General features: G+C 34.6%; 5 protein-coding genes and 1 non-coding gene across 10 annotated transcripts; 4 read left to right on the forward strand and 2 right to left on the reverse strand.

Moving 5' to 3' along the window:
* LOC105168418 (chlorophyll a-b binding protein, chloroplastic) lies at window positions 2964-4594 on the forward strand. Its single transcript, XM_011088487.2, has 5 exons — window positions 2964-3109; window positions 3314-3496; window positions 3603-3640; window positions 3726-4240; window positions 4356-4594. Exons 1-5 carry the CDS (start codon window positions 3048-3050, stop codon window positions 4371-4373), a joined length of 816 nt encoding a protein of 271 aa, XP_011086789.1. The 5' UTR covers window positions 2964-3047; the 3' UTR covers window positions 4374-4594.
* LOC105168419 lies at window positions 7280-8222 on the reverse strand. The gene is made up of 2 exons (XM_011088488.2): window positions 7942-8222; window positions 7280-7842 (listed from the first exon to the last, which is right to left on the reverse strand). The coding sequence occupies exons 1-2, from the start codon at window positions 7987-7989 to the stop codon at window positions 7591-7593; spliced, it is 300 nt and encodes a 99-aa protein (XP_011086790.1). The 5' UTR covers window positions 7990-8222; the 3' UTR covers window positions 7280-7590.
* TRNAL-AAG lies at window positions 10022-10102 on the forward strand. Its single transcript has one exon. It is a non-coding gene; the product is annotated as a tRNA-Leu (tRNA).
* LOC105168420 (alpha-ketoglutarate-dependent dioxygenase alkB) lies at window positions 10530-14043 on the reverse strand. Of its 2 annotated transcripts, none has more exons than XM_011088490.2 (7): window positions 13829-14043; window positions 13558-13709; window positions 13105-13469; window positions 12047-12185; window positions 11802-11868; window positions 11575-11713; window positions 10530-11091 (listed from the first exon to the last, which is right to left on the reverse strand). In XM_011088490.2, the coding sequence occupies exons 1-7, from the start codon at window positions 13921-13923 to the stop codon at window positions 11002-11004; spliced, it is 1047 nt and encodes a 348-aa protein (XP_011086792.1). In that variant the 5' UTR covers window positions 13924-14043; the 3' UTR covers window positions 10530-11001. The 2 variants fall into 2 exon arrangements, with proteins under 2 accessions (XP_011086792.1, XP_011086791.1); XM_011088489.2 differs by having other exon boundaries at window positions 11575-11696; window positions 13829-14042.
* LOC105168421 lies at window positions 15484-19746 on the forward strand. 4 transcript variants are annotated; one of them, XM_020695739.1, is made up of 6 exons: window positions 15484-15878; window positions 16467-16570; window positions 16870-16983; window positions 18877-18948; window positions 19036-19119; window positions 19552-19746. In XM_020695739.1, the coding sequence occupies exons 1-6, from the start codon at window positions 15608-15610 to the stop codon at window positions 19606-19608; spliced, it is 702 nt and encodes a 233-aa protein (XP_020551398.1). In that variant the 5' UTR covers window positions 15484-15607; the 3' UTR covers window positions 19609-19746. The 4 variants fall into 4 exon arrangements, with proteins under 4 accessions (XP_020551398.1, XP_020551399.1, XP_011086793.1 ...); XM_020695740.1 differs by having other exon boundaries at window positions 16470-16570; XM_011088491.2 differs by lacking the exon at window positions 18877-18948.
* Window positions 22074-24232, forward strand: LOC105168422. The gene is made up of 3 exons (XM_011088493.2): window positions 22074-22533; window positions 22630-22722; window positions 23139-24232. The coding sequence occupies exons 1-3, from the start codon at window positions 22486-22488 to the stop codon at window positions 24075-24077; spliced, it is 1080 nt and encodes a 359-aa protein (XP_011086795.1). The 5' UTR covers window positions 22074-22485; the 3' UTR covers window positions 24078-24232.

The raw sequence follows: 25555 nt of genomic DNA on the forward strand, positions 1-25555 counted from the left end.
TAAAGACGAAAAGTTTAAAGGATTTATAAGTTTCAATACAGCGGGGGACCTTTTTTGAAGAAAATCTTGAGACTCATTACTAAGTCTATTGAACTGACAATACATTGCGCAACGGATGACATTAGAGTCGCAACCCACATCACTTATTAGTTTAGTTTCCTTGGCGTGTCATATTAGGTAGCAAGATACAAATTTTCACTAAAAGAAACAACTTTTTTTTTATGATTAATTACTATGATTAGAAATGGAAGTCCATAATAAATACTAATTAATTATAATTGTGTAATAATTAAAAGTTATTGTTTCTATAGTCGAGGCAAACATCGGCCATAGTTAAGAGTCGTGGTACATATTTATTAACCACATTGAAAACATAAGTTTTCACATTAATTTCTCTGAAGGTTATAAAAGGTATCGATTTACTACTGGTTTTAAAATCGTAATTATTTATAATGTAGGAATAATCCATCTCCCTCTCTCTCTCTTTTAAACAATGCTTATCTTCTACCGGGGTATTTACAAAAACTTTTACTTTTAAAAAAGAGATTTTTATAAAAAAAAAAAATTGAAAGTTGTAGCAAATCAAAAGTGGGTAGTATTTATATAAAAATAAAAAGCAGATGAAAGCTAAATTGAATAGTGTTTGAAAAAAAATCACTTATAAAATAAATTTAATTGATGAAAGATTGTTTTATCCCTATGTGTTAAAAAAATACTATATTTTTACTTATTATTTCACTTGTTGTTTGTCAATAATAATTATTTTTTCACAAATCATAAATTTTATTTCAATTAGTATTTCATATTTATGTTTTTAAAAATAGTACAAAAATATATTTAATTTAATAATACTCCCACTGAGTAATATAATTGTTCATTCATACGTACACAATAATAAAACTTACATGATTGTAAAAATAATTATTTTATTAATTAATTAAATAATAATATACGAACAAAATAATATAATTATGATATAGCACGTAAAACATAAAATACTAAAATATTAAATATATAAAAGTGTAAATTTAATTATTGTTAAAATTTAAATTATTTGAAAACTCCGATATCAACTTTAAACATACAATTTTAAAAATAAATTAAAAACGGTAAAAAATTGATCAGGATTATTATGATAAGGGTAAAGTAGTAAAAAATAAAGTTAGATTTGTTTACAAAAAAACCAAAGCAGCTAAAAGCACCCCCGAAGGTGCTTCTAGCTTTTGATTTAAAAATATTTTTTTTAGCTGTTTCAAAAATAGAAGCTGACATCCCTGACACTTCAAAAGTACTTTTAGGAAGTCATAAGCTGAAAAACGCTTTTTTGAAGCGTGCGCAAATACTCTTTACGTTTTAAATAACGAATGAACTTTGATATATCTAGCAATACAAACAGATCACCTCAAACAACAAACCAAGCCTCCCATCCAATCCACTGATTCTTTGTTTGATAAAATAATAATAATAATAATAATATCTTTTTAGACGTCGACGCTATGAGTCCACGAAATTCTGTGATGGTTCTGATGAAAATAATTATGGTTGAAAACATAGAAAGTTTGTAATAGAAACAAATTAGGTGTCATTATAAAACATTTTAAACGCCGTGTTTGGTTTCAGTTTTTGTTTATATAGTCTCAGCGAAAATATTTTACTATCATTCTTACCTAAATCATTAATATTTTTTTTTATATATTTTCATATGTATAAACAATTTTCAGTCATTTATAAATTAATAATATGTTTTTCAGATTTGATACGATATTGCTAAAAATTTTAAATTAATAAAAAAATATAACTATAAATTTTATGTAAATAAAATATATATGATTTGACACTACTAAATTTTTCCATCCAATCTAATTATAAAAGACCAAACAAGGCCTTGGTAGTTTGCATCTCGGGCATAGACAAAAGGTTGGGCTCATATTGGGCTGGAATAAGAACCAATAAAAACTATCTCCTTGATGCAGGAAAAAGTGAGTTCTTAGTGGGCTTAAATCCATTAATTTGGCCCAAGAAAGAAACGAACAACTTGGCCCAATTTCAGTTTCATTAATATTTTTTCTTTTTTGTATTCTTTTTCTTCGAGCCATCTGTACTGTTAACGAAATGTGAGGAGTTGAGAATAACAACTTTGGTAATTAATAAGTGGCCTAAACTAAAACAGAAAATGACAACAATTTTTTTGCCTTTGTTTTCCTCTCATATATTGTTTTGCTTAATTTTAAAATGTCATAAATATTCCCTTAAATTTGTGTTTAAAAGATCATCTTCGTTCCTCATTTTTATTTATGACCTTATCATTCCTAAAGTTTATCTTATTTAATTTCAACCCCTCAAACAAAAAAAAGGTAGATAAAATTTTAATTTTATAAGGGTACGATAGTCACTTTTAAAAAATTCAAAATTCAATAATTTATTCATCGAAAGTGACCAAAATAAAATAAGATATAAACTTTATGGATGATAAGTTGGGAAAATGAAGATGAAAGAGTACCAAATATTAGAGTAGAGATAAGAAGATTGAGGTCTTTAAACCTATATATCAATTAATTGAGGCTTAATGCTGTGGGATACGGCCCTTAGTTAACTTCAAGTATCAAAACTTTGATCGGAAATGATACTTTTACGTCAACAACCAATCGACTGAATCAATATCGTGTCTGAAAAGGTCTTATATCCAAATTATTTTTTAAATCTGGAGCTTAAAAGAAAATTAATAAACAAAATAAAAATCTGCAACCCCTTGGATTGGACTCAAAGTGTAATCTTTCCCAAGGATGTAGAGAGAGACAGCAAATGAGTACAAGGCACATAGGAGAAGAATGTGCACCACCAGTTTGAGATTTGCACAGGTAAGATGAAAGAATTCAAGGCATAGAGGGAAAGATATGAGATTCTGGTGGGCTACATGGCATCCCAACCAGCCAATCACACTCCTACACTCCTATCCTTACAAGATAAGCCCCTTTCCCTCATACTTTAACTCACTTCTCACACACACCCCCACAACACACATCAAACACTTGTGAGAATCAGTCGACATGGCCTCTGCCTGTGCTTCATCAACCATTGCTGCTGCTGCTGTTGCCTTCTCCTCTCCAAGGCAAGTTTTTCTTTAACTCTCTTCACACCTCCAACAAAGAAATGAATTGGCATGCTTGTATCATGCAACTCAAGAAGCATGTATCATGCATGTTTTTATGTTGACAATCCAAGGTACAACTAGTGTGTGAATAATTGATCAAGAATGCATGTGTTTATACGCATTTGGTGTAATCTGTGCACCGTAACTCAAGTCACATTACAGCTCCCAGAAAAGTGGATCAATTGTTGGAGCAACTAAGGCTTCTTTCTTTGGAGGAAGAAAGTTGAGAGTAAGCAAGTTTGCGGCCCCGTCTGGCACAAGATCGGTCACCGTCTGTGCTGCAGCCGATCCCGACAGACCACTGTGGTTCCCCGGGAGCACCCCTCCCCCATGGCTTGATGGCAGGTTTGGTGATGATCCACATTTCTTCGATATATGAACAATTTTCTTCTATAAACAGAGGCGCTTGATGAATATGGCTCTAATATCTGATATAAATCCGGCTATGCAGCCTTCCAGGAGACTTCGGCTTTGATCCTCTTGGCCTAGGTAACTCAATATATGTCAGTTAAAGCTAGAGCTTTTGTTTACACTTGCTAAATTCAAACCAATAAAAATGTATGTATTTTTATAGGATCTGACCCGGAGAGCTTGAAATGGAACCAGCAAGCGGAGCTTGTGCACTGCAGATGGGCCATGTTAGGTGCTGCGGGCATTTTCATCCCCGAGTTTCTCACCAAGATTGGCATTCTAAACACCCCTTCATGGTACACTGCCGGTGAACTAGAGTACTTTACCGACACAACAACGCTCTTCATCATTGAGTTGATTCTCATTGGCTGGGCTGAGGGAAGAAGATGGGCCGACATCATCAAGCCTGGATGTGTGAATACCGATCCCATCTTCCCCAACAACAAGCTCACCGGAACAGATGTTGGATACCCTGGTGGGCTATGGTTCGACCCACTCGGATGGGGCTCCGGATCGCCAGAAAAGGTTAAGGAGTTGAGAACAAAGGAGATCAAGAATGGACGATTGGCAATGTTGGCGGTGATGGGAGCATGGTTCCAACACATCTACACTGGAACAGGACCCATTGACAACCTCTTTGCTCACCTTGCTGATCCTGGTCATGCCACCATCTTCGCTGTAAGTGAAAATTAGAATTCAGGCATCAGATAAACCTAAATTATGCATAGAAATTGAATAGGCCATATAATATTAAAATTGGCTGCTACTAACTGTTTCGCTTGCAATACTGCAGGCTTTCAGCCCCAAGTGAGAGAAGCAACAGAGCTGCTTTTAACAGAACTGTTGGAGAAACACCTTTAGCCATCATTGTGGGGAAGAGGAATAGATTCTCAGTGTGTTTTTCCAATTCTTGTTGTATTTTCAGATATGTATTGCTACATCTTTATAAGCTGTAGAAAAAGAGCTTATGCAGTGTACAAATACTTCCAAGAGATCCTAACACCGTAAATACACTTCCTTTCCATCCTTGAATCTTAGGTTTATTTATCAAGGCAGAAAACATCATAAGGGAGCATACAAGATGCACAACTAGTTAAACTACAATTAATATTACAGAAGAACATAAAATATAGAAACAATACAATCACCAACAGTGGACCGTTTTAAAGCAAGAAGCATCAAGTTGACAAAAAGGTTATACAATCACCAATATGGAATGTTTTAAAGCAAGGGATATACATTCTTGATAAGAGGTTGCTTGCTGAACGGGCTTACTATTGTATAAGAAAGTGGTTATCATTAAAAAGCAACCAAACAACAAACCCAATACTTGACTTGCAGGTGGATTCAGCTCAATTTGGACTTGGCTTCAACATTTCATAAGTCAGTTGAGGTTATGTGCATCTTTGCACCGTCATGATATTGCTGCAAAGACTGTGACATCTTTCATTTTTCAGAAGTAGGGCCCCTGACTAAGCTCCTGTAAAAAACTAGGCGGACTTGCATGCACAATAGACTTTTGGAGACACTGTGAAATTCATCGAGAACAGAATATAGCTAAGTTTTTCAGATAGAATCTAAGTGAATAATATTTTTAATACTCAGAGCATCTTTAGCAATGTGAGTTAGCTATCGATTTTGAATTTGCTGTTCATATTAGTCAATTAATGATCTATGAACCTTCAGTCATCAATAAGTGTTGAGTAAAGAAAAGTATTTGTTCTAATCATCTTTCTCTTGTTCCTCTCATTTATGAAAAAGATGAAACCAAAAATAAGTGCATAATGCATACAGGAAAATAGGTCATCGTGTATTTGAAAGTTTCCATTAATAACAATAGCATAATCTAATCCTTTGATTTACACAAAGAAAAGAAAAAAGATCACTAATTATCTGAATGACAGCAGTTTAGAGCATTAAAAGACACCAGAACAGAGAGTTTAACCAGTAAATCACTTGTATCTAATTTTGATTATAATTCAGTAACCTCCAAATTACCATCATAGCTCATGTTTATACAAGTGAAAGGACCAGATATTTTGAAATTCAAACAGAAATGCAGCTATCCACACGAAATGACACAGGCATTAGTATATGAAAACATACCATCTTTGATTGATTGGGTAACAGTATAACACAGCTAAAATACCTGTACCAAAAACAAAATCTAGAACCCTTTTCTTTTCTCTTTCTTCTTTCTGTTCATTAGGACTGATTCTTTACGTTTATAATACTGCATTCAGTTAACATTGAAGATTACGATTACAATTTGATTCACCAACTTACTGAATTCAAACTACCAGGAACAACAGCTGTAGGGAACTATTCTTCAAGTCACAATTTAAATGCGTTAGATTCCTTGTTCACTCAATTCACAAGAGGCACAATCATGAACACTGAAATTAAACTTTCAGAAACTTTAGAGGTTTTTATTGCTTTGACTCAATTCAAACGGATCCTCAAGCCATTAACCTATGAATCTTCAAGATCCATCATAAGAGCAATTGCCCAAAATGAAACATCCTCTATGGTGCAGTAACATAAATCGGCTTTTTATGATTATTTTCTCTTTTGTAAGGTTTCAAGTGCCTAGAATTGAAGAGAACAAATGTCTTTAGCTTTAATAACAGACTGCACATAAACTCTTCAGAGGTCTTTTGACCTAATTAACTTTTTGATCTGTTATTTCCAAATCCAAATTCCTTCATTCATTGATTCACATTGAGTTTGGAAAAGTTTCAACATCCTGAATCCACATCTATAATCGCTTCAGCTTTTATCCCTAGTTCACTAATTTCATTTTCAATTTCAGAGCAAGCACGTGTTTTCTCCATTGTTGCTCTATCTAGGTTACATAGACTCCCTCGCGGCATCCCTTTCAGTTTTCCGCTGCTTTTTACTCACTCTTGGAGACTATGCTTTTCTCTTTGTGAAAATAGACTTTAAAGCAACAAAATCATGTTTTCATGGGACAGAGAGGTTCATTATTAGCGTTCCACTTGGGCGCGGTACCAAAGAACCTTATTTCATACAAATGCGAACGTCTTAAGCTTGCATGAGTTTCAAATTGGATATATTTATAATAATTTGCATTGTTGCTGATATGTGGAAACACATGCATATGAAAGAGGAAATCATAAAATAACCTTTGTAATAAGAGTCTTGAAGTTGCATGCCAAGTTGATCAGGTTTACTCTATTAGCAGGTATAAATTAGCTAAAATCAGACTCAAACTCAATCATAAGTCAAAGTCAATTCGGTGACTGCCTTAATGCAAAGCAGAGATAATCAAACAACTGTTGTTCAGGTTTTGTCCATGACGAGGCAACAAGAAGTTCTAGACCCTCTGAGCAATCTATTATCAGCTGTAACGTCATCCTCCACATAATCGAGCCCAGATTTCCAAAGGTCATAAGTGTCAACCATAGTCAGTTTCCCAACATGTTAGCATTACAGAGTTTCACCACGATTTCACCAAAAACAAGTTAAAAAAACAACAAAAACAAATTGTTACTTAAAAGAATGCTGTTTTGTAATAATCTTTATCCTTTATTTGATCATACACTTATAAGCATCCTATAAAGTTGTAAATTATTCGCAAAAACCAAGCAGAAGCTACAATTCTAACATACACAGTCAAAATACCATAGATGCGATTCACTACTCTGCTGATTTAGAGTAGAAATGGCACATAAACAAAAAGTCCTCATAGCAGCAGGAACAGAAGCTCAAGTTAGAGCTGAAATCTCTAATTATTACAATAATTACTGACAGATAAACTTCAAACCAAAATGACATAACACAGATTCTAAAAGCACACACAAAACTGCAATAATTATGGAAGAGGCAAACCTTAATAAAATCTTGCAGAAAAGATTTATCAATAGAACTATCTCATTTCATAAATTCATCACATTAATTACAGCCTAAGGGCAATTTCCCATATATCTCTCCTTCTCTCCAAGAATTTACCACAATATATATATTACATCACTTCAATTTCTTTAAACAACAAACCCGAAGTATCCTCACGAGGGCTGGTTGGGAGGGCGAACCGATATCTGAACAGGGATAGGCCGGCCCGTTCCAGTTCCACCGCAATTATTGCACGCCATGCGGCCCGACCCGGCACAAGTCCGACACCCATAATCGCCGTCCGACCAACGGGTACACATACATGTGACCCGTCCCGTTCCATTACAGCTGGGGCATCTGGGAGCCCGGCCCGGACCCATCATCGGATTCTGATCCATCACTTGTTTGACGAGAACCGCACCCGCGACCCGACCCGTCCCGTTCCATTACAGCTGGGGCATCTGGGAGCCCGGCCCGGACCCATCATCGGATTCTGATCCATCACTTGTTTGAACCGCCCCCGCCAAAACACTCAGACCCGTGGCCAACTGAGTCAACACGATCGGACCCATAACTTGGATTTTGGTTTCCGTTGATTGTCGGGAGAGAGTGGTGCGAAAATGGGGAAGAGAGGGAAGATTTTTTAGGGTCGGATTTGATGATTTATTTAAGAAAATGTTTTGTGTGTGGGAGTTTGGAGTTCTTGTGAAGTGGTGGTGGAGCAGTACACGTAAGTGCTGGGAAAGTTGGTGGTTTTGGGCTGTTTGGAGTGTAGTGAAAAATTCAAGAATGCCAAATGGGAATGGGAATGAACAAGATTTGTATTTTTGTATCTATATTTTATGGGATTTGTGATTTGATTTTTTTGACTTTGCTTCTACTCCATTTCTCAAGATTTTTCTCTACCTCTTGTTTTTCCTTTGCAAAATAAAAATTAGAAAACATTCTTAAATTTATTTACATTAAATAGAGTAATGAATTCGAGTAAATTGAGGATCCATTTCGGAGTAGCCTCAATGGGATGGGTTCGAATCTTTAAATGGGTCCCAGCACATGTTTTGGGTTTTTTTTTTTTAAGTAAATATAATTTTTATTAAATAAATAGTACAATCGTACAGCACAACAGTGCTCAATGAGTAGCGTCTCCCTCGACAAACCAAGAGATACGCCAAAGTTTATATAACACATAATGTCTTGGATTTTGTTGCGGATCCCAACATAATCATTATAAATTCACTCATTGAACTTATTTGAAATTACAATAAATTTGAGTATGAATGATATTTTTATTTGAATGATTATTAATGTATTTTGTTTATCTTTCATATATTAGTGGTTATGAGAATTCGATTAGAAACAAGAATTCTGCAAAATCACATGAATTAAATCCATAGCAAGTAGTAACACTCCCAAGTTTTTATGCTTGATATGAATAGTGACACGTAATTTGATTTAAGAAAATATTTATTATTTTAAAATTTTAAACAATTAATCAGAATGAGTCGTGTCTTAAGTCTGTGCTAACTTGTCTCAAATCTGTCCGGTTGTCAATCCTAGTCTAATCACACGAATAATTCCTGTTTTGCAAAACTATAAAAGGTATCAATATAATTTACCTCAAAAAATATACTTGTAAGTTGTGTCTCGAATCTATGTGTCAATATCAATTAAAATTAGAATTTCAAATTTTCAAGAGATATACTTATAATTTTGTATAAAGCATGAATTTTTGTATAATTACATAAGTAGGTAGCACTGCAATATCTCCCCTATAAAATTTCATTTAAATAATGATTTTGATTTTTAATTTGTGAATAAATCATTAAAAGGATTATAAAATTTGCCATACTTTCCAGAAAAACGGTTCTTTTTTAGAATGAAGATGAATCATAGTTTAAAATAATGGTCTCAATAATAATATCGATAGATATTGTGCCACATCAAATAAGGTGTATCGAGATCTTATTGGAGTATAAAAAATGCATTATTTCTAAAATTCTAATAAAATTCAAAAACCAAATACAATTAATATAAATGATAAATACTATGGGACATTATTGATAATATTCGACATCCAATATTATATATACTCAAAAAATACATATATCATTGTATCGATAATATATATATATTAAAAAAATAATAAGTGTTTGATAAATGAATAGATGCGAGTAGGAGGTGAATATAATAATTGGATATGGGTCAATATTTTAACTATGAATGGAATAGTCAATAGCAACGGTGCGAAAGTTGGAAGTCAATTGAAAAGCCACTCAAAGATTGGGGCCAGCTTTAAAGTGTTAAAACTATAGATTATTATTATTATTTAGTGTTTGGTGTTTGTTCTTTAATATTCCAACAAATTAGTCCTTTTATGCAAATGCGCAGCTAAAATCTAAAATATACAGCTCCGTCAAATGCATTATTGTTAGAGACTATTTAAATTACTATTGAGTTTAAAAAATTATGCTTAAATTTGATTTAATTAGTAATTGAATTGAGCTCGCACGAGCTATTATCTAATTTTAAATTGAATATTGAATAGTTAGGTTATTTTTTCAGCTCTTTGAAATAAGTTAATTAAGTCTGTACTTACTTCAACATGTGGAGATGGCCGAGTTGGTCTAAGGCGCCAGATTAAGGTTCTGGTCCGAAAGGGCGTGGGTTCAAATCCCACTCTCCACATAGGGTAAGAAGTTTTCTGAAACTTTTTCAGTATTTCGTATTTTTACCCATTTGCTTCTGCATATATATCTTCTTTGATTAGCATTTGCCGGCTGAGGATGTTTAGTCGGCTTTGAATTCTCAGTTTTCGCGAGTGAGTTAAATTTTGCGTGAAAAATAAAAATATACTTAGTTCTTTTTTAATAGTTTTTTATACAAAAAGACACGATAAAATAAAAATATTTCTGGATAAATATTTTCTATGATAAGTTTTGTATAAAAATACAAAATAGAATAGAAAGAATATGTTGTATTAGTTTTTTTTTTTTTTTTTGTACAAAAGGACGTAGTAGTATGAATATTTTCAAATTTATGATCCAATCGCACAAAAAGAAGAAATGCTCACTGTTTGAAATAGTATAAGGTAGAAAATGAACTCTTAGGAACGGAAGCAAACAAGTAAGAGTGAGGATTTTTCTATGCACTAATCATCCATTTTCTGGTAACACCACCACAAATATGTCAAATATCATCATCCATTGCAGAATATCAATCACTGGATTATAGTTAAATTTTTAGTATTAAGGGCGAGATCTGAAACTCCCATCATGCTCCAGAAATTCCTGCAATACAATCTCGCAGTATGAGTTGACATCATCCGGAAACAAAGGAGACTTTGAGAGATTATATCCATGTTTTATTCTCTTGGAAACTTGTGCAGTATAATGCTTTTCCAGAATCCAAATTCACTGGTTTCATTCTCTTGGAATCCCATGTCTGAGCTACTAACGACAAACTGATGGAACAAATTCTTCGTAAAATACCAACTCCTGTAACATGCTCCAGTGTTTTATCTGCCTAGAGATATATTCAGAATACTTGTCTGATATTGATGTTGATTCTTGAAGTCCTGATGTAATTCAAGTAAGGTAGATCATCTTCTCCTGCAAACCGGGATTCGAGCTGGGATATTTCAGCATTTTCTGCATCGGTAAATATGCGGGGAACGCCTGCATGGAAATAACTTTTTGATTACAGGAGAGTTCTTCAATACAGAGCAACAGGTAAAATTGATGTAAGAGCGCAAGTTAATAACAGATTAAATTATAGTATCGTAAATTATACACCAGGAAACCTTAAAAAAAGTTTCAACCTGTGAACCCTTATCCTTGAATCTGGAAGTACAAGATGTATAAGAAAGTTTATTTGCAAGCAGTGTATCAATGAGAGATTGGAAACAACCAAATTCATAGTTTGCTCAGTCCTTGAATCTGCCAGAGTATGGGGACTTCATCCCAACAACACAATCTAGTTTTTGACTTCACAACAATTAATTTCTTCAATCAAATCAAGGCATTGGCACGAAGATCAACAGATTTGGGGAGTTGCTTATCTGAGAACACTCGTAAGCAGTCATATCTATGTAGTGAAAACTGTTATAACCAGTGTTTCATATTAACTGGAACAAGAGGAGGCAAAGAAACTAATATTACCATGAAAGCATTCCCTAGCTTCCCCAGCCATAAGCACGACATCACCACTCCTAAGGAACATAGCAACTGGTGGATGTTCCCTTGACTTTCCCCCCAGCAGGAAAATAGCTTTGCAACCCAAACTGATGAGTAAATATTTCTTTAGCATGTTAGAATATTAAGCATATGCTCTAGATAGGATAGAATGAAATAACATTTGCCCAAAAAGACAAGTGGTAGTATGATACCTCATGCTTACAATAGGTTTACTCCAATCTTTTTCCATGTCATCAAGGTGCCCACCAAGCATATCACCTGAAAGAGAAACACCGTTGCGACATTTACTATATTTCCAACAATCACGTAACGCTTTTACAAATAGACTTCCATATCTAGCTGTCCATTTGTGATGGTTACCAAACACCATTGAAATATCAGTTGACTGATCGAAATGAGCACTGAGCTCTTAAAGATGTTAAAGTATAAGACACACCTAATCCAAAGTAATTCACAATAGCAGCTTCTGGCTGGAATTCTTCACCATATGGCATAGCAGGTGCTGCCATCCTTTTAGCCAGCTGGCATAGTGCATCAGGTATCTTCTTGTGAGGGAGAGAAACATTATAGCTACGCTGCACATGCACAAGTATTATCAATTTCAGCAATTAGAATGCACATAGAAGAAGCAAAATGAAGGGCATCCTGATAAGGATATTAAACATGAAGGCTTGTGGCCATTCCAAGAATTCAGTTAGAGGGATCCTCAGACATTAGCCAGTCATTATGCATTGAATAAGTCCCATAGAGAAAGACAAGTTTAAATGAAATGAGAAAGAATAAGGCGCTGAGTATGTAATACAAGTTTGAGATTAAATTATCAATACCCAACACATACATGTGCAACGTTATGCTGATTACTTGTCAGTTGTCATAGGTTTATTTGTGATTTCTTTAAATCTTTCTATCAGCAGCTCATTGACTGGTCGGTTTGATACTTAGTACAAAATGCAGACGCTCTGTTGACTGTCTACAGCAGCTACATAGCTTCAATTCAGCATGTAAAATGATTATATTGGAACCTTACATTGAGGCTCAATCATCATTAACACAAAAAAGGTCACCCAACTTGGTTCTTTTTTTACCATATCTGTGATCTTAGCCAAATGAATCCATGGGAATGCATCATCTGCGGTTGGCCCATCCAAGTCCATGTATCACACCTTACAGAAGTAGCTATATCTCTTACAAGTATGTGCAGCAATACTCGATGGAATATCAATTAACACTCGCACTTAACATGTTATAGAGAATATCTTGTTCAAGTGTAACAAGGCAATAATACATATACTGCTATGGTCATACCATAAACCCACAATTACCAAGCATAAGATTTTGACGTTGTTTTTCCATTATAATAATCTATGTGAGGTGTTTGATTCAAAAGATGCATTTAACACACAAATTATGGTTGTAAAAAATCAGATACAAACAGCAAAACAATACAATTGAAAGAGATCATCTAAACTATCAAAAAGAGGATTCTAGCAAGACCTTGGACCAGTCAAATTGCAAGCCAAGGGTACTCCATCTTAACTTACGCAGCAAAACAGAAGCCAGCACCAACTTGCTCACATCTCGGCCATGTGATTCACCCAATTCATCAACAAACTTCCACTTGGGAGCACTTGTATCACTCTGAATAGCATTAATCTCTGACTCTGAACCAACATTATCAGGAAGTCTCTCTTCTAATACTAAAACCTTCCCCTCTTTAGCTAAAACAAATAAATTCTCTATGGGTCCATAAATTGCATTGTGGTTGGTTCGATCTGGGGGCTGCGGGAAGCTAGTTAAACTCTCCCTTATCCATTGGCATTGCTCCTCCACGCTTAATGCACCAGGAATAAAATAAAATCCTGCATTTGGAATCAAAACATATTTTACAACAGCATTTTATCAAATCCTGATAACTAACCTTTAAAATAATACAAAATGCCCAAATACCTGGCCGACTTTCCAAGCAGAAAATTGGTCTATCAAAATCGCACTTTAACACTGAAACTCCTCCCATAAGTTCGCCATTACAATTATACCTCTCCAAAATCGACTTGAAATCTACAACCTCCGATAAATCTACAGGTCTAGCTATCTTTTTCCTGAAATTTTGTAATAAAAAAATCGAAATTTCAGAACCGTATTACCAGCATATGTAAAACCTCCAATTAAACTAAACAACAAAGAAGAAGAAAGCTACAAGTGAATTCAGAAATCATACTTTTTGGTGTTGTCATAATAAATTTTGTACTTCTTCTCGGCTTTCCGGAATGCTGTTCTCTCCGATTCTTCACTGATAACATCTGACCGATACATTATCAGAGATTATGACGCCAGTAAAATCTGAAGCCCAATTCCAGAATTTGGCTATTTTCTAGGGTTTTGTAGGTGAGAATTCTGAATTGTCTTGCCTGGTGGCCCAAAGTCTTGTCCAGCTAAAACTGATAAACTATACATGAGTCGCAATTGCTCCCGCCACTCCTCTGATCCCTATTTCCACACCAAATTCCATTTTTGCCCTCCAATAATTTTCCGTTAACTTTTTCTTCTTTTTTATTGTTATACATTTTTGTCTATTTATACTATTTATTTAAAAAAATATTTTTATTAATCAAAGCTAAAGTTAATTTATTTAATTGGTATTGTCAAGCATTCATTTTGTCTTCTTCTTCTTTTTTTTTATTTAATATAATCAATTTCAAATTATACAAACACATCGAATACATTTCAATCGTTAGTAAAGAGAACTCCCAATAATAATTATTTTGGTTGACATAATGTGCATAGATTAAAATATCCTGATACACTTATTTCTTCCGTAAAATCAAAATCATTTTATTCAATATATTTTTATTTATGCACATATCAAAATTACCTTCTCATATCAATCTTGATCGGTTATTCATCTTATCTTCTTTTTCTTCCGTTCAATCAATGAATACAATACGAATTCATAATAAATGTATTTATTTTTGCAAATATTATTAATTAAGTGGAAATAAGAGTATGTAATAAATAAATGTATGGAAATATCCCTTATCCTTCTCTCCTTAAATATATTCCATAGCCCATTTCAACCTAACTTCTATTAATTTCTTTTTATAATATTTTTACATAATTTTAGTTATTGATTATATATTATAATATTATATATATATATAGCTTAAATATTTTCTAATAGAAATATACTATTATAATCAAACACATGGATTTTGCTTTTCTTAAGTTTGCCAATTCAAATTAATATAAAAATGATGATACAATTAGAAAAAAATTCCAATGTTCATACTGCAATCAAATATCCCTGAAAGCTGAAGTACAATTGAAGGGCACACTTTTTGTGTTTTCAAATTTTTAGGTCAATTATTTTTTTCTATTTTTAAATATTTTATTTATATTCATTTCTCTCTTTCTTCTTAACTTTCATTTATCTATTTTTTTTCTCTCATGTAATATATTGAATAACTTATTAATTTTAGACTACTAGATTTTTATACATTTAAGATCTAATAGTTCAGATGAATTAATTAGATTCTAAGGGTTTTATACACTAAAAAAAGATTTAATGGTTATTAAAAAATAATATATATATAAAATAAGACAATAACGATCTTTTGATAAAAAAAACATAACGTCGTTGGCTTCAATTCAAGAAAAGGGACAAGTAAATTATATTTATAAAAGCAGATGGTTTTTAGCCTATTTTAAAAATATAAGAGAATTTTTAGTTGAATTTTTAAAATACATGCGAGTTTTATGTTATTTGGCCTATCTTTATGTCTCAAAAACTAAAAATATAAAGGGTACGCCTGTAATTTCATCGACCAAAGGGTATGAACTGCTTGCCTTTAGCAAAACACAGAGTGCTCGAATCACTCGACACAACCCAAAAAATCACCACCCAAGAATTTCACTACTTTTAGGGAGAGAAGCTATATAACGGCAAACCCAACTCACAAAATCGGAAAAATCTGGTAAAAATTCAAACCCCAATTCGAAAATGGCGTGCAGAAGTGTTATGAGGGTGGTCTTCTTAACTGAACCATGGCTGCCTCTACCTTTTATGAGCAAAAAATGTTCGAGCTTCACACCAATCATTTCACCCCACAAGAAAACATCAACACCATATCCGAATTGTGGTTGTAGAATTGCAGTAAATGCTAAGAGTTATCATTTCTCGAGGAATTGCTCAAACAGTGTAAACCCATCTTCATCTGGCGATGATTCTGAGCAAGGCCCTCCTCAAGAAGCTGTTCTGAAGGCAATTTCAGGTGTATATTTTGCTACAAGTGTTTTATTTTTAGTCCGTGTTCGTTTTCTTTGAATCTTTGTCAGATATATGTTTTCTTGGTATTTTTATGCTGCGTAAATGCTTTACGCGGTAGTGGTTGCATGGTACTTCTGATTCTCACTGGTTTTGATTTGCTGTCTGAAAGATTATTGTTATTATGTGAAATCAATTGTTCATTATGTTCTCTTTTTAGGGCTTATTTGCTCGGCGCATGCACATGTTGCTATAGTATTGCGTATACTGAGAGTGATCCAATTTGTGGATGTGTTTATGCATTGTTTTTGTATCAAGGAATCCAGGCATTGGAGTTTTTCAATGTCTTCAGGTGTTTAAGTTTTTGTTGGTTGCCTGATTTTCAGTTCATTTTGCCAAGCAAAAGAAAAGGTCATAATTTTATTTGGTGTTACTTGGGAATCTTGTGGTAGGAAAATCTGCTGGAAAGTTACGAGGTTTTAAAATTCTGAAAGTGTGTCATTCTTGATACCATGCCATTCTTGTCTTTAATTTGTATTTTTGAGTATTTTTTCGAAAAGGGGTTAACCGGGAATGCATCTTTTGCAATTGCCAGAAGTTTCCAAGACAGAAGGAAGGGTGGGACAAACTACAAATGTAGTAATTGGAGGTACAGTCGCGGATGATTCGGCCAATGAATGGCTTGCTCTAGATCAGAAGGTACGCAAATGAACAGTCTTTTCCTGCTAACTGCTTCTTTGAGTTGAAATAATATTTCTTTAATTTCGAAGCATCCATCAGTTTTCTGCTGCACAATGACTGCACATTAATTGGGTTTGGCTATATCTAATGAAAGACTTGTAAAGCTGAAGGAACTGACCACCTTCTCTGCCTTAGGAAAAGATTGTTGTCGAATTAATAAAATATATATCTAGGCACAGGTGTCATCAGGTTCTAGACTAGTTTCAGTTTGCTGAAATGGTTGCTGAACTGAAGCTTTTACATGGTTTACTTTACAGGTGAACACCTATCCAACAGTTAGAGGATTTACAGCAATTGGAACTGGAGGGGACGATTTTGTGCAAGCCATGGTTGTAGCTGTTGAATCGGTACTCCAACAACCAATACCAGAAGTAAGCATCCATTTGGGATTTGTGCTTAGGCATTTAAAATAACTGGGTCAAGGACTCAAGATGAGTATCTGATGTGGCTTTTATGGCTCTGCCGCATAGATTCAATTGAGTGCTTTCTCCATAATGAGGTTTGTTGCTCCAATTTTGACACCCATATCATAGAGAGTACTCGGAAGTCAATGACATTTCTAGTATGAAGTAAGAAATGCTCTTTGCTCCTTTTTAAGTCAATTTGTGAGCCACATCATGGAAATAGGGAAAATAACCATACCTATCCAATGGTCAGTGGTCAAAGTATACTAAAGTCCACGACGCTTGCAGTATGACATCACATTGACACCCAAAGAATGGAGATTACATCAATGATAGAGAAATTTTCTCAGTCTATTAGCCGGTGATCAGGCTACTTAACGTTCCAATTATCCACATCAGAATTTTAATCTGTCAACTATATGTAAATATAGGCTGTAATGCCAATTTGGACGAGAAAGCACATGGTAGCTGCTTGCTTAACAATAAAGGGTTATCCATTTTGCATGTGTCCATTATCCTCATATCTTGATAACTCATTCCATAGGTAATTAATAGTAGTGGCGACGAATTGCACTGAAAAGACGAGCATAAGCAAGACTAGATATTTTTTGCAGCATTCTCAGCACGTTCAAGTAGAAGCTTCTGCTCAGATTGCTCCATCCTTTCAGCTTTCCCCATGGTCACAACGAGAATGCTAGATGCATTTGAATGACATCTTGTAAATTTATTCTCAAAATACATGAATGTTTTGTGTTGGTCGGTCCCCTTTCTGTATAATCTTAGCAGATGTTATCTGTTTGCTTTTTGAAGATCAAGGAAATGGGTTTAGATTGTTTTAATTGGATGACTCTGCTAGTTGGATCAAAGATGGTGGTAGAACGATCACGAAAGGAGCCTTAGTTGTGTTTGGTGGGTTGCATCCGGAGCAAGGGCGTGTTCTCACCAGGGGCAAGGGCAAATGGGAGAGAAGTACAAGAGAAGCCAAATTATCATTTTTCTTTGGGGGGGGGGGGTTTGGCCCTGAGTTGAATGATGATAAATTTGTCTTTGACTAGGATTTAAGCTCTAAACACTAATCCATTTAATTTGCAATGTGAGTGGCTTATGAGTTCTCTTACAATTCAGTAGTATGGTTGTTAGTAGTGGGCTTGCCACAGACAAGGGGGCTAACCTCTTTTGAGCCACAAAGAGTTTTTCAGCTTACTTTGGAAATTTGAAATAGGTCTTCAGCATTTAACTTGAATACAGAAAGCTGAACTGACCTTTGTAATTCCATTGCAGTGTGCAAGATATATTGAGTGGCTTATTCTACAGATATATATGTATCTGGGTTAAAAAAAATTGACTCTCTTACTCAAGTAACTTTCTGGGTTGCTGAGGTAACAAGTTGACATGAGACGAGATCACGTATTTAGTGCTAACATGAGATACGTGATCTAAGCGAGAAACATGTAGGTAGAAGATCTAGATGCTTTCAGCTAATGCTATGGAACCTGGTTCAGTCAGAGTTCATTCTTGTCTTTAAGATTCTCTAGCCCCTTTAGGAAATGGACTGAAAGTTAATGTTGTGTGAGTATGAACTTGGAGAAGATTTAGATTCGATGAGGACTTTGTCCGAAGGTGAATTAATCTATTGGAAAGGTTTAGAGGATGTATGAACAATTTGCTGAAATTCGACAGGCTGCTATTTTCCTCTATTCCCAATTCCTTTTTCTACCAAACAGATGACCTCTCTCCCAGGTTGCATTCTTCACTTTCTTGGTTTTGAATTGCTTTCCTCGCTAGCAATAGCTGAAGCTTTAAACTTTTGATACTTAATTTTGTCATATTGTTCTTGACAAACTTCTCATTTCTTGTTAGTTTTGTCCTTTCCCTTGGGTAGCCTTTTTTCAGAAAAAAGGAATATCAAAGAAAAATCTTTCATGTCTTGAGGTGCTTAAATCTTGTTACTGATTTTGTTGATCAAAATTTTGGAATGTAAGCCACTTAGCCACATGGGTCAATCGTTTTTATGTACAGGGTCAAGTGAAACAGAAGATCTCCTCTGGCGGCAAATATGTGTCTGTGAACATTGGACCCGTTCAAGTAGTTTCTAGTGAGCAGGTTCTCTCTCTCTCTCTCTCTCTCTCTCTCTCTCTCTGTGTCATTGTCTGTGTGTATGTGTGTTGGAGCATGCGTGTGTTGTTGATCATGTATGCACACAAGTCATACCAAATATCGGGTGTATTGCCACATCAATCAACAATCATCCCACTAAATGCTATTATATGTAGAGATAATTGATCTATGAGCGCCTGAAGAAGGTCAAATATTTGTCGAAATTCCAGTTTCATTTTGAAAAATGACCTGTGAATATCTCTTTTCTTTTCTGGAACTTACAAGAAGTCTATTCTTTAGTGCATTCGGAAAAGGGAAAAAAAAAGAAAGAAAAGATAATGGAAAATCATGTTCCCATACAATGAAAAATTGTTGTATATGTTTGTTACTTTTGGCGATATGTGTACATGTGTAACACTATTGGATTGTTATTTCCAGGTCCAAGCTGTATACAACGCTATGAGAAGAGATGACAGGATGAAATATTTTTTGTGATTCTATTTCCAATTGGATTCTGTATAGAAGGCTAATCATCTATAGCGGCATGCTTGCCCTTATTCCACTTTCATTTACTCTTGACGTCAAATTTTTCTACTAATCATCTATTTATTATTTATCCATAAGTCAAGTGCAGGCTTAGCTAGTAACTTAATTATTCCGTTGCTCCTTTGCTTGCATGTGACTATGAATCGACACCTAATGTGTCATTGTGTAGCGTTGTAGATGGAGAGACTGTCCAAGTATGAATACATAGAAGGAGCTTTGATAGAAGATATGGTTCCGTATGAGCTTAATGACACTATGCACGCATTTAGTGTTTTGTTTAGACTTTACACTTGTCATGTGACTTTTGACTCTCTTTAGGTGGCATACCAAGTACATGACAAATATTAATTGAATTGGGTTTGACCCGTTATGGTTAGAGCTAGAGTGTCCTGGTTGTCAGGTATGATATAGGCATCCATGAAAGACAAAAATGATTGAACTATTTCCCATAAGCTGGTACTTGCTAGATCATCTTGAAAACTCCCGGACCTCTTATCATCTCGAGCCTGCTTTCATGTATCTCTTTCACTGTATCTATCAGTCCAATTTAAGTTCGATTCTATCGTATTCAAACGTCACTCTTTCGTGTTCCAAATGCGTGCATTCATATGGAGTAAGCAATTAGCTACATGCCAGTCAAAGGTGCTTCCTTTTCTTGTCTCTCTCTCTCTCTCTCTTTCTATATATATATATATATATATATATATATAGTTTATCCTGGTCTTGGCTTATTTCTGCAGATTGTATAAGCAGTTTTATCATATTACTGATAGCTTCTTCCTCCTTTTCCTTTTGCTGAATTTGGATTCTGCTCATTGAACAGTTTAAGTGGGGCTACATTTTGTTGATAGCAAGTAGCTACCATATTCTTGTTGTTCTTCACACATCAATTGTTCTTGTAAAGTTGTTAAAAGTGAAGAAGTGATTGTGCAGAAAGTGCTTTTCCAAGATGTTGAGAGATACCCTCTTAGCATAACTCCAAGGATGTCAGAAATTGTAAGCATAGTTGTTAGTTGTCACTTGTCACCATCTCTCACCTAACAATCATGACTCACTGATTGGGGGTGTTTGACCATTTTAAATCTTCTTGTTTTTAGGAATTTTAATTTGATACAATGGTTTTAAATTAAATAAATTTAATATCCATCAAAATATAGTTCAACTGAAAGGTAAATGATCTGAATTTTTCCGTAAGTGCATCACAATTAAATTACACGATGTAGTTAAAAAGAGTTTTTTTTTTTCCAAACATCTAAAAAGGGGTGCAGTTGCTCCGCCAACTGCTCTTAATTTAATATAGTTCAAATAAATATTTTTTTTTTAATTTTTTATATATTTTTATACGTACTAATCTATGTGATGGGATATATTTTCATCTTTATAAATTTAATTTGGTAAAAAAGATTTTTCTAACATATAATGAGTCATTAGCAAGTTAATCAAGAGTACATATGAATTTTCATATATCAGACTAAAACAAACATTAAGGATATTAAATGTAATTTTTTAAATTATAGAGACTTTATATGTATTAAAATGAATATTAAGGCATGACATTGTAATTATTCATAAATAATATTAGTTTAATTTCAAGAATATCATCTTGACCAATTGGCTGTTTGCGTGTTTACACCTTAAATGAAAGATGCTCCTTATCAATCCCTTAGTCTACTAGACTGTAAAATATTCATATCCCTTTTTTCTAAAAAATACTTAATATAGGTATGTGTTTCATATCGATTGCAAACAAAAAGTTTGAGTAATTTATGAGATTAAAAACCTTCTCTCTCTGGTAGAAATGACTTTTAAATAAAATTCTAAGGGTCACAAAAGCAAAGCGGACATGTTGATGATTTTTATAACAAAATAGTGAGACTGATATGAAATCAAAGTGAATGATACTTTATACAATAAGACATTGATCACTAAGTATCCGCACGATTATTCAAAGTTAGTGTGATGACAAATATTCTAAGATTGCAGGTGGTGAGAATTTTAGTTTTTTGTGAGGAAAATTGACTTGAATTCCAGTAGAATAATTGGAGAATTTATGGAATTTGAGTAGAAAATAGGCTTATATGGCAACTCTGTGTAGCCAATTTGGAGGGAAATTATGGAGTTTTTATCCCATATATTTCTCATATACATATGGCATAAAAGTGGTATGGTTCATCTCCCTTTCCTATGTGTTGCAGATTGGAAGGTAGAAGTTGAAAAAGAAGGGGTTTTCAAGAATGTAATTACAAGAGGAAATCATTCATTATTTCAACATGTATTTTTCTTCCTCTTACCAAAACAAATTTGAAAATATTTGGGCTCAAAGTGTTTGAATGGACACAAAAATCTCTAGGATAAGTAGCAATCAAAGTGAAGTATGGATTAAAATAACCTTGTCTGATGATCAATGACATCTCCTCTGACTTACCAACCCAAAAATTCCAGAAAGCTTTTTCAACCTTCAAGCTGTAAAAGAACTGCAGCATCTACTTCTTTATGTGATCTAATTAGCACCATCTTTGTTAGGACAACGTGATTTCTTGCAATTATTCATAACTTAATTAGCAGTCGACGGACTAAATAATTTGACGTCCCAACAACTTAGTGACCACGCACACATTAAACTTTTCAATTAGACATATTATTAAACACAGACCATAGGTTGATGATCCTGTGTTGTGGGTCATTTGATGTTGCCTATGTCGGCGTTTTCGCCCTTTTATTATTATATAAACTTGTACATATAGATGATCTGATTGCTTCTCATCTCTGCCTTTGTTTTCTCCTTACTCTTGTGGTTTGTTCTTGTGTAGAGGGCAATAAGGCATCATGTTACAGAACCATGAAGAACAAGCATGTCTGAATGAAGAGTCCAAGGTATGATGGAATATGTACATGAGTTCATCCATCTTGCTTATGATTTCTTGAAATTTTCATGTTACTGAACCGCAAAACTGTTTATGGTACTATTAGAGTTCGACAGAGTATGAAGGACGAGAATCATCATTGTCGTCTATGCCTGACTCACCTAACCAGAACAGCAGACCAAGCAGCATGGTGATTAAGGCAAGTTTTCTTACTACCTTAGTTCTATGCATCATTCAGACACTGGTAATTCGTTTGCACGTCTCATAGTTGGTCTGGGCTAGAATTTTCCCAACTTAGGACTAAGTTTGAGTTTATCTTACACCTTTGGGCTTACAGCTTTTGGCGTAACTTAATTTTAGTGAAGTTTGAAGGAACTCACAAACACTTTAAATGGCTTATCTTAAGCAATAAGCTGATGAGTGGTTAATTTAAGTCGATGTTTATGTTTGGATAAAGTGTTTGGAAGTGGTTAGAAAGGAATGAGTCCATGACAACAGGCTAAGCAGGTAGCTTAGCAAGACACGTCGCGAATTCTGTATGCTATCGATCTTGTTCTTGTTCGTTTTTATGATCCAAGTGTGTATTGTTGTGTTGAATGGGCGGAATCAAAACAGAAAGCGCACACGGTGATTCCAGCACATTTAGTAGCAGAAGCCATATCAACGCTCCACGGGCTGGACCTAAGATGGTCAGGCCCCATCACACCTACCGAAATGCAGTATGTGCAGCAGTATGTTTTCGCCAAGTATCCAGAGTACTGCAATGGCCTAGTCGAAGAGAGCGAGAAGTTCGACTTTTACAGCCTCTGCGTCAGTGAAGACTCCCCTGATTCCATGTCGGACGACAAGAAAAAGTCCCCCAAGATTGTCCGGGAATCGTCTTTTTCACCGTCCTTTGTGGCTAACAACACCTCAGACATGAGCAGAGTCCAACTAGAGCCCTCCAAATTACTCGACATACTCGCCAAGAAAACGTCATTCCAGGGCAACTTCATGTCGATCCCGGAAATCCAGGCGAGGAATCAAGCCCTGCAGAACTGCGGCCTGACGGAAGACGACTACTTGGTCGTATTCACTGCAAACGTGAAAGAAGCCATGATGATGGTTGCAGAATCATACCCCTTCTTCAGGGGGAACTACTACATGACAATTCTTGGAGAAGAGTATGATGTAATAAAAGACTTTGCATCATACAAGGAATCCAAGGTGATCATAGCACCAGAAACATGGCTGGATTTGAGGATCAAAGGCTCACAACTCAGCCAATACTTTAGAAGGAAATGCAAGCATAGTCCTAAGGGCCTTTTCGCTTACTCCGCTTGCACCAATGGTGCTCGTTCATCGATGCACTGGATATCGGAGGCTCATAGAAACTCTTGGCACGTGCTGCTCGACGCCGCTGCATTGGATGTGGGGAAAGATCGGCTAGCGTTAGCCCTCCACCGGCCCGACTTTGTCATGTGTGCAGTCGATATTGCACGTTCTCAGCCATCGAAGATTACTTGCCTGTTAGTTAGGAAGAAATCGTTCGATGCAGCTGCAACTTCTGCATAGTGAGATTGCATGAGAAAGTGATGTTCTTATAATGTAAATCTGGGATTATGGTTCATATACATAATATGTGCTTGTTCTTGGGAAGCAAGACTTTCCTTTCTTGCCTTGCTTTCAGTTTCTAGAGTTCGTTTATGAAGCCAAATTTTACAAACTTCCACTGGGATTGAGGTGGTTCCAAAAGACTTATCTTTGTGTGTGTGTGTCTATATATATATATATATACCCCCTCCACTGAGATTTGGTGTAAGAGAGTGTAATTATCCCTATATATATTGTTGATGGGTCGTGCGACACTATTAGTGTCTTATTCTATTATTCAATTCTGGCTGAAATTCATGAATTTCTACTTGAAAAGACATTTTGTCTTACTAGAAAAAAAAAATTGTAACTTATAAACCATTCAAACTTTTTATTTACAATTGATATGAGATGGGTACCAATATCTGGTGATCCTTGTACGATAATTCTCATATGGGCTAAAATATTTGCACTATTATAGTTCATCTAGTGGCTTCCAAGATGATTTTTATAACGACTTCACACAATTTTGGATTGCTAATAATATGACAATTTGCTATTTTATTTCAATAAGTAAAATGAAATAGATGTATAGTACCTGCAGGACAAATAGGGCGTCTCTGATCAAACTCGGACCTATTCGAATCTATCCCGAACTCGCTCTATTTGGAGCACGATTTTGAAGTTAAAGACAAAGGTAATCTTTTTACGTGTTTTGAGAAATAATTTTAATCTTTTAAAATTCTAGTATTTCATTACGATTGATGGGTCTGAACCTAGGCATCTTAAGTTCCGACCACGCTAAAAGAATATAGATTATTCCCTATATTATAACATACTTCGTCTAAAAATCATCACAAATAAATGCTATATATTTTTTTTAGTGTTAATAGCAATTTTTTTTTAATTTGGTCTATATAACGGAAAACTATAACTTTTAACCATGATAATTTAGTATTAATAGCAAATTTGCAAACATTCTCGATTTTTTTATTCCACCATAAATTGGAACTTTCTCTACAAAACATCATTTTTTAAAAGTAAAAGTTACTGCAAACACTTCCTAACCCTTTCACCATTTTATATCCTGACCGTTGTAATTTATTCGAGTCCCACCACATGAATGGCCATACAAATCCTTCATGCACACTAGCTAATGAAACACACCAAATGTGTGTGAAATAATTTACGTTACATTTATTTAATTGACTAAAAGAGAATACAAATTAGAGAATTGATTAAACCAAATAAAATTTATTAATTGCAGATTTACACGAGTATAAAATAATTGATGGAACAACTTGATCAAAGAAAGTGCCATCTTATTAAATAAATAATAATAATAATAATAAATTTATTGAATGGTATTTTAGTCGATCAATATTATAGTAATCAAAGTTAGTTATTGTAGGAGGCTAAACCTTAACATTAAAGATAGATATATAACTTTTTTACTATCT

Source organism: Sesamum indicum, linkage group LG8 (assembly GCF_000512975.1).
Source record: "Sesamum indicum cultivar Zhongzhi No. 13 linkage group LG8, S_indicum_v1.0, whole genome shotgun sequence".
Classification (NCBI taxonomy): Eukaryota; Viridiplantae; Streptophyta; class Magnoliopsida; order Lamiales; family Pedaliaceae; genus Sesamum; species Sesamum indicum.

Bases quoted from the DNA above. Each gene is read 5' to 3' on its own strand.
- LOC105168418 (XM_011088487.2), top strand. From the start codon at position 3,048: ATGGCCTCTGCCTGTGCTTCATCAACCATTGCTGCTGCTGCTGTTGCC. The intron at 3,110-3,313 runs GCAAGTTTTTCT...GTCACATTACAG, and splicing joins GTTGCCTTCTCCTCTCCAAG to CTCCCAGAAAAGTGGATCAA. The intron at 3,641-3,725 runs GTAACTCAATAT...GTATTTTTATAG, and splicing joins CTTTGATCCTCTTGGCCTAG to GATCTGACCCGGAGAGCTTG.
- LOC105168419 (XM_011088488.2), bottom strand. From the start codon at position 7,989: ATGGGTCCGATCGTGTTGACTCAGTTGGCCACGGGTCTGAGTGTTTTG. The intron at 7,843-7,941 runs GCGGGGGCGGTT...ACGGGTCGGGTC, and splicing joins CCACGGGTCTGAGTGTTTTG to GCGGGTGCGGTTCTCGTCAA.
- LOC105168420 (XM_011088489.2), bottom strand. From the start codon at position 13,923: ATGTATCGGTCAGATGTTATCAGTGAAGAATCGGAGAGAACAGCATTC. The intron at 13,470-13,557 runs GTATTTGGGCAT...TTCCAAATGCAG, and splicing joins CTGCTTGGAAAGTCGGCCAG to GATTTTATTTTATTCCTGGT. The intron at 11,869-12,046 runs GTGTGTCTTATA...TTTCTCTTTCAG, and splicing joins TGTGAATTACTTTGGATTAG to GTGATATGCTTGGTGGGCAC.
- LOC105168421 (XM_020695739.1), top strand. From the start codon at position 15,608: ATGGCGTGCAGAAGTGTTATGAGGGTGGTCTTCTTAACTGAACCATGG. The intron at 16,571-16,869 runs GTACGCAAATGA...TTTACTTTACAG, and splicing joins GGCTTGCTCTAGATCAGAAG to GTGAACACCTATCCAACAGT. The intron at 18,949-19,035 runs GTGCTTAAATCT...TTTTATGTACAG, and splicing joins AAAATCTTTCATGTCTTGAG to GGTCAAGTGAAACAGAAGAT.
- LOC105168422 (XM_011088493.2), top strand. From the start codon at position 22,486: ATGTTACAGAACCATGAAGAACAAGCATGTCTGAATGAAGAGTCCAAG. The intron at 22,534-22,629 runs GTATGATGGAAT...TGGTACTATTAG, and splicing joins GTCTGAATGAAGAGTCCAAG to AGTTCGACAGAGTATGAAGG. The intron at 22,723-23,138 runs GCAAGTTTTCTT...GAATCAAAACAG, and splicing joins CAAGCAGCATGGTGATTAAG to AAAGCGCACACGGTGATTCC.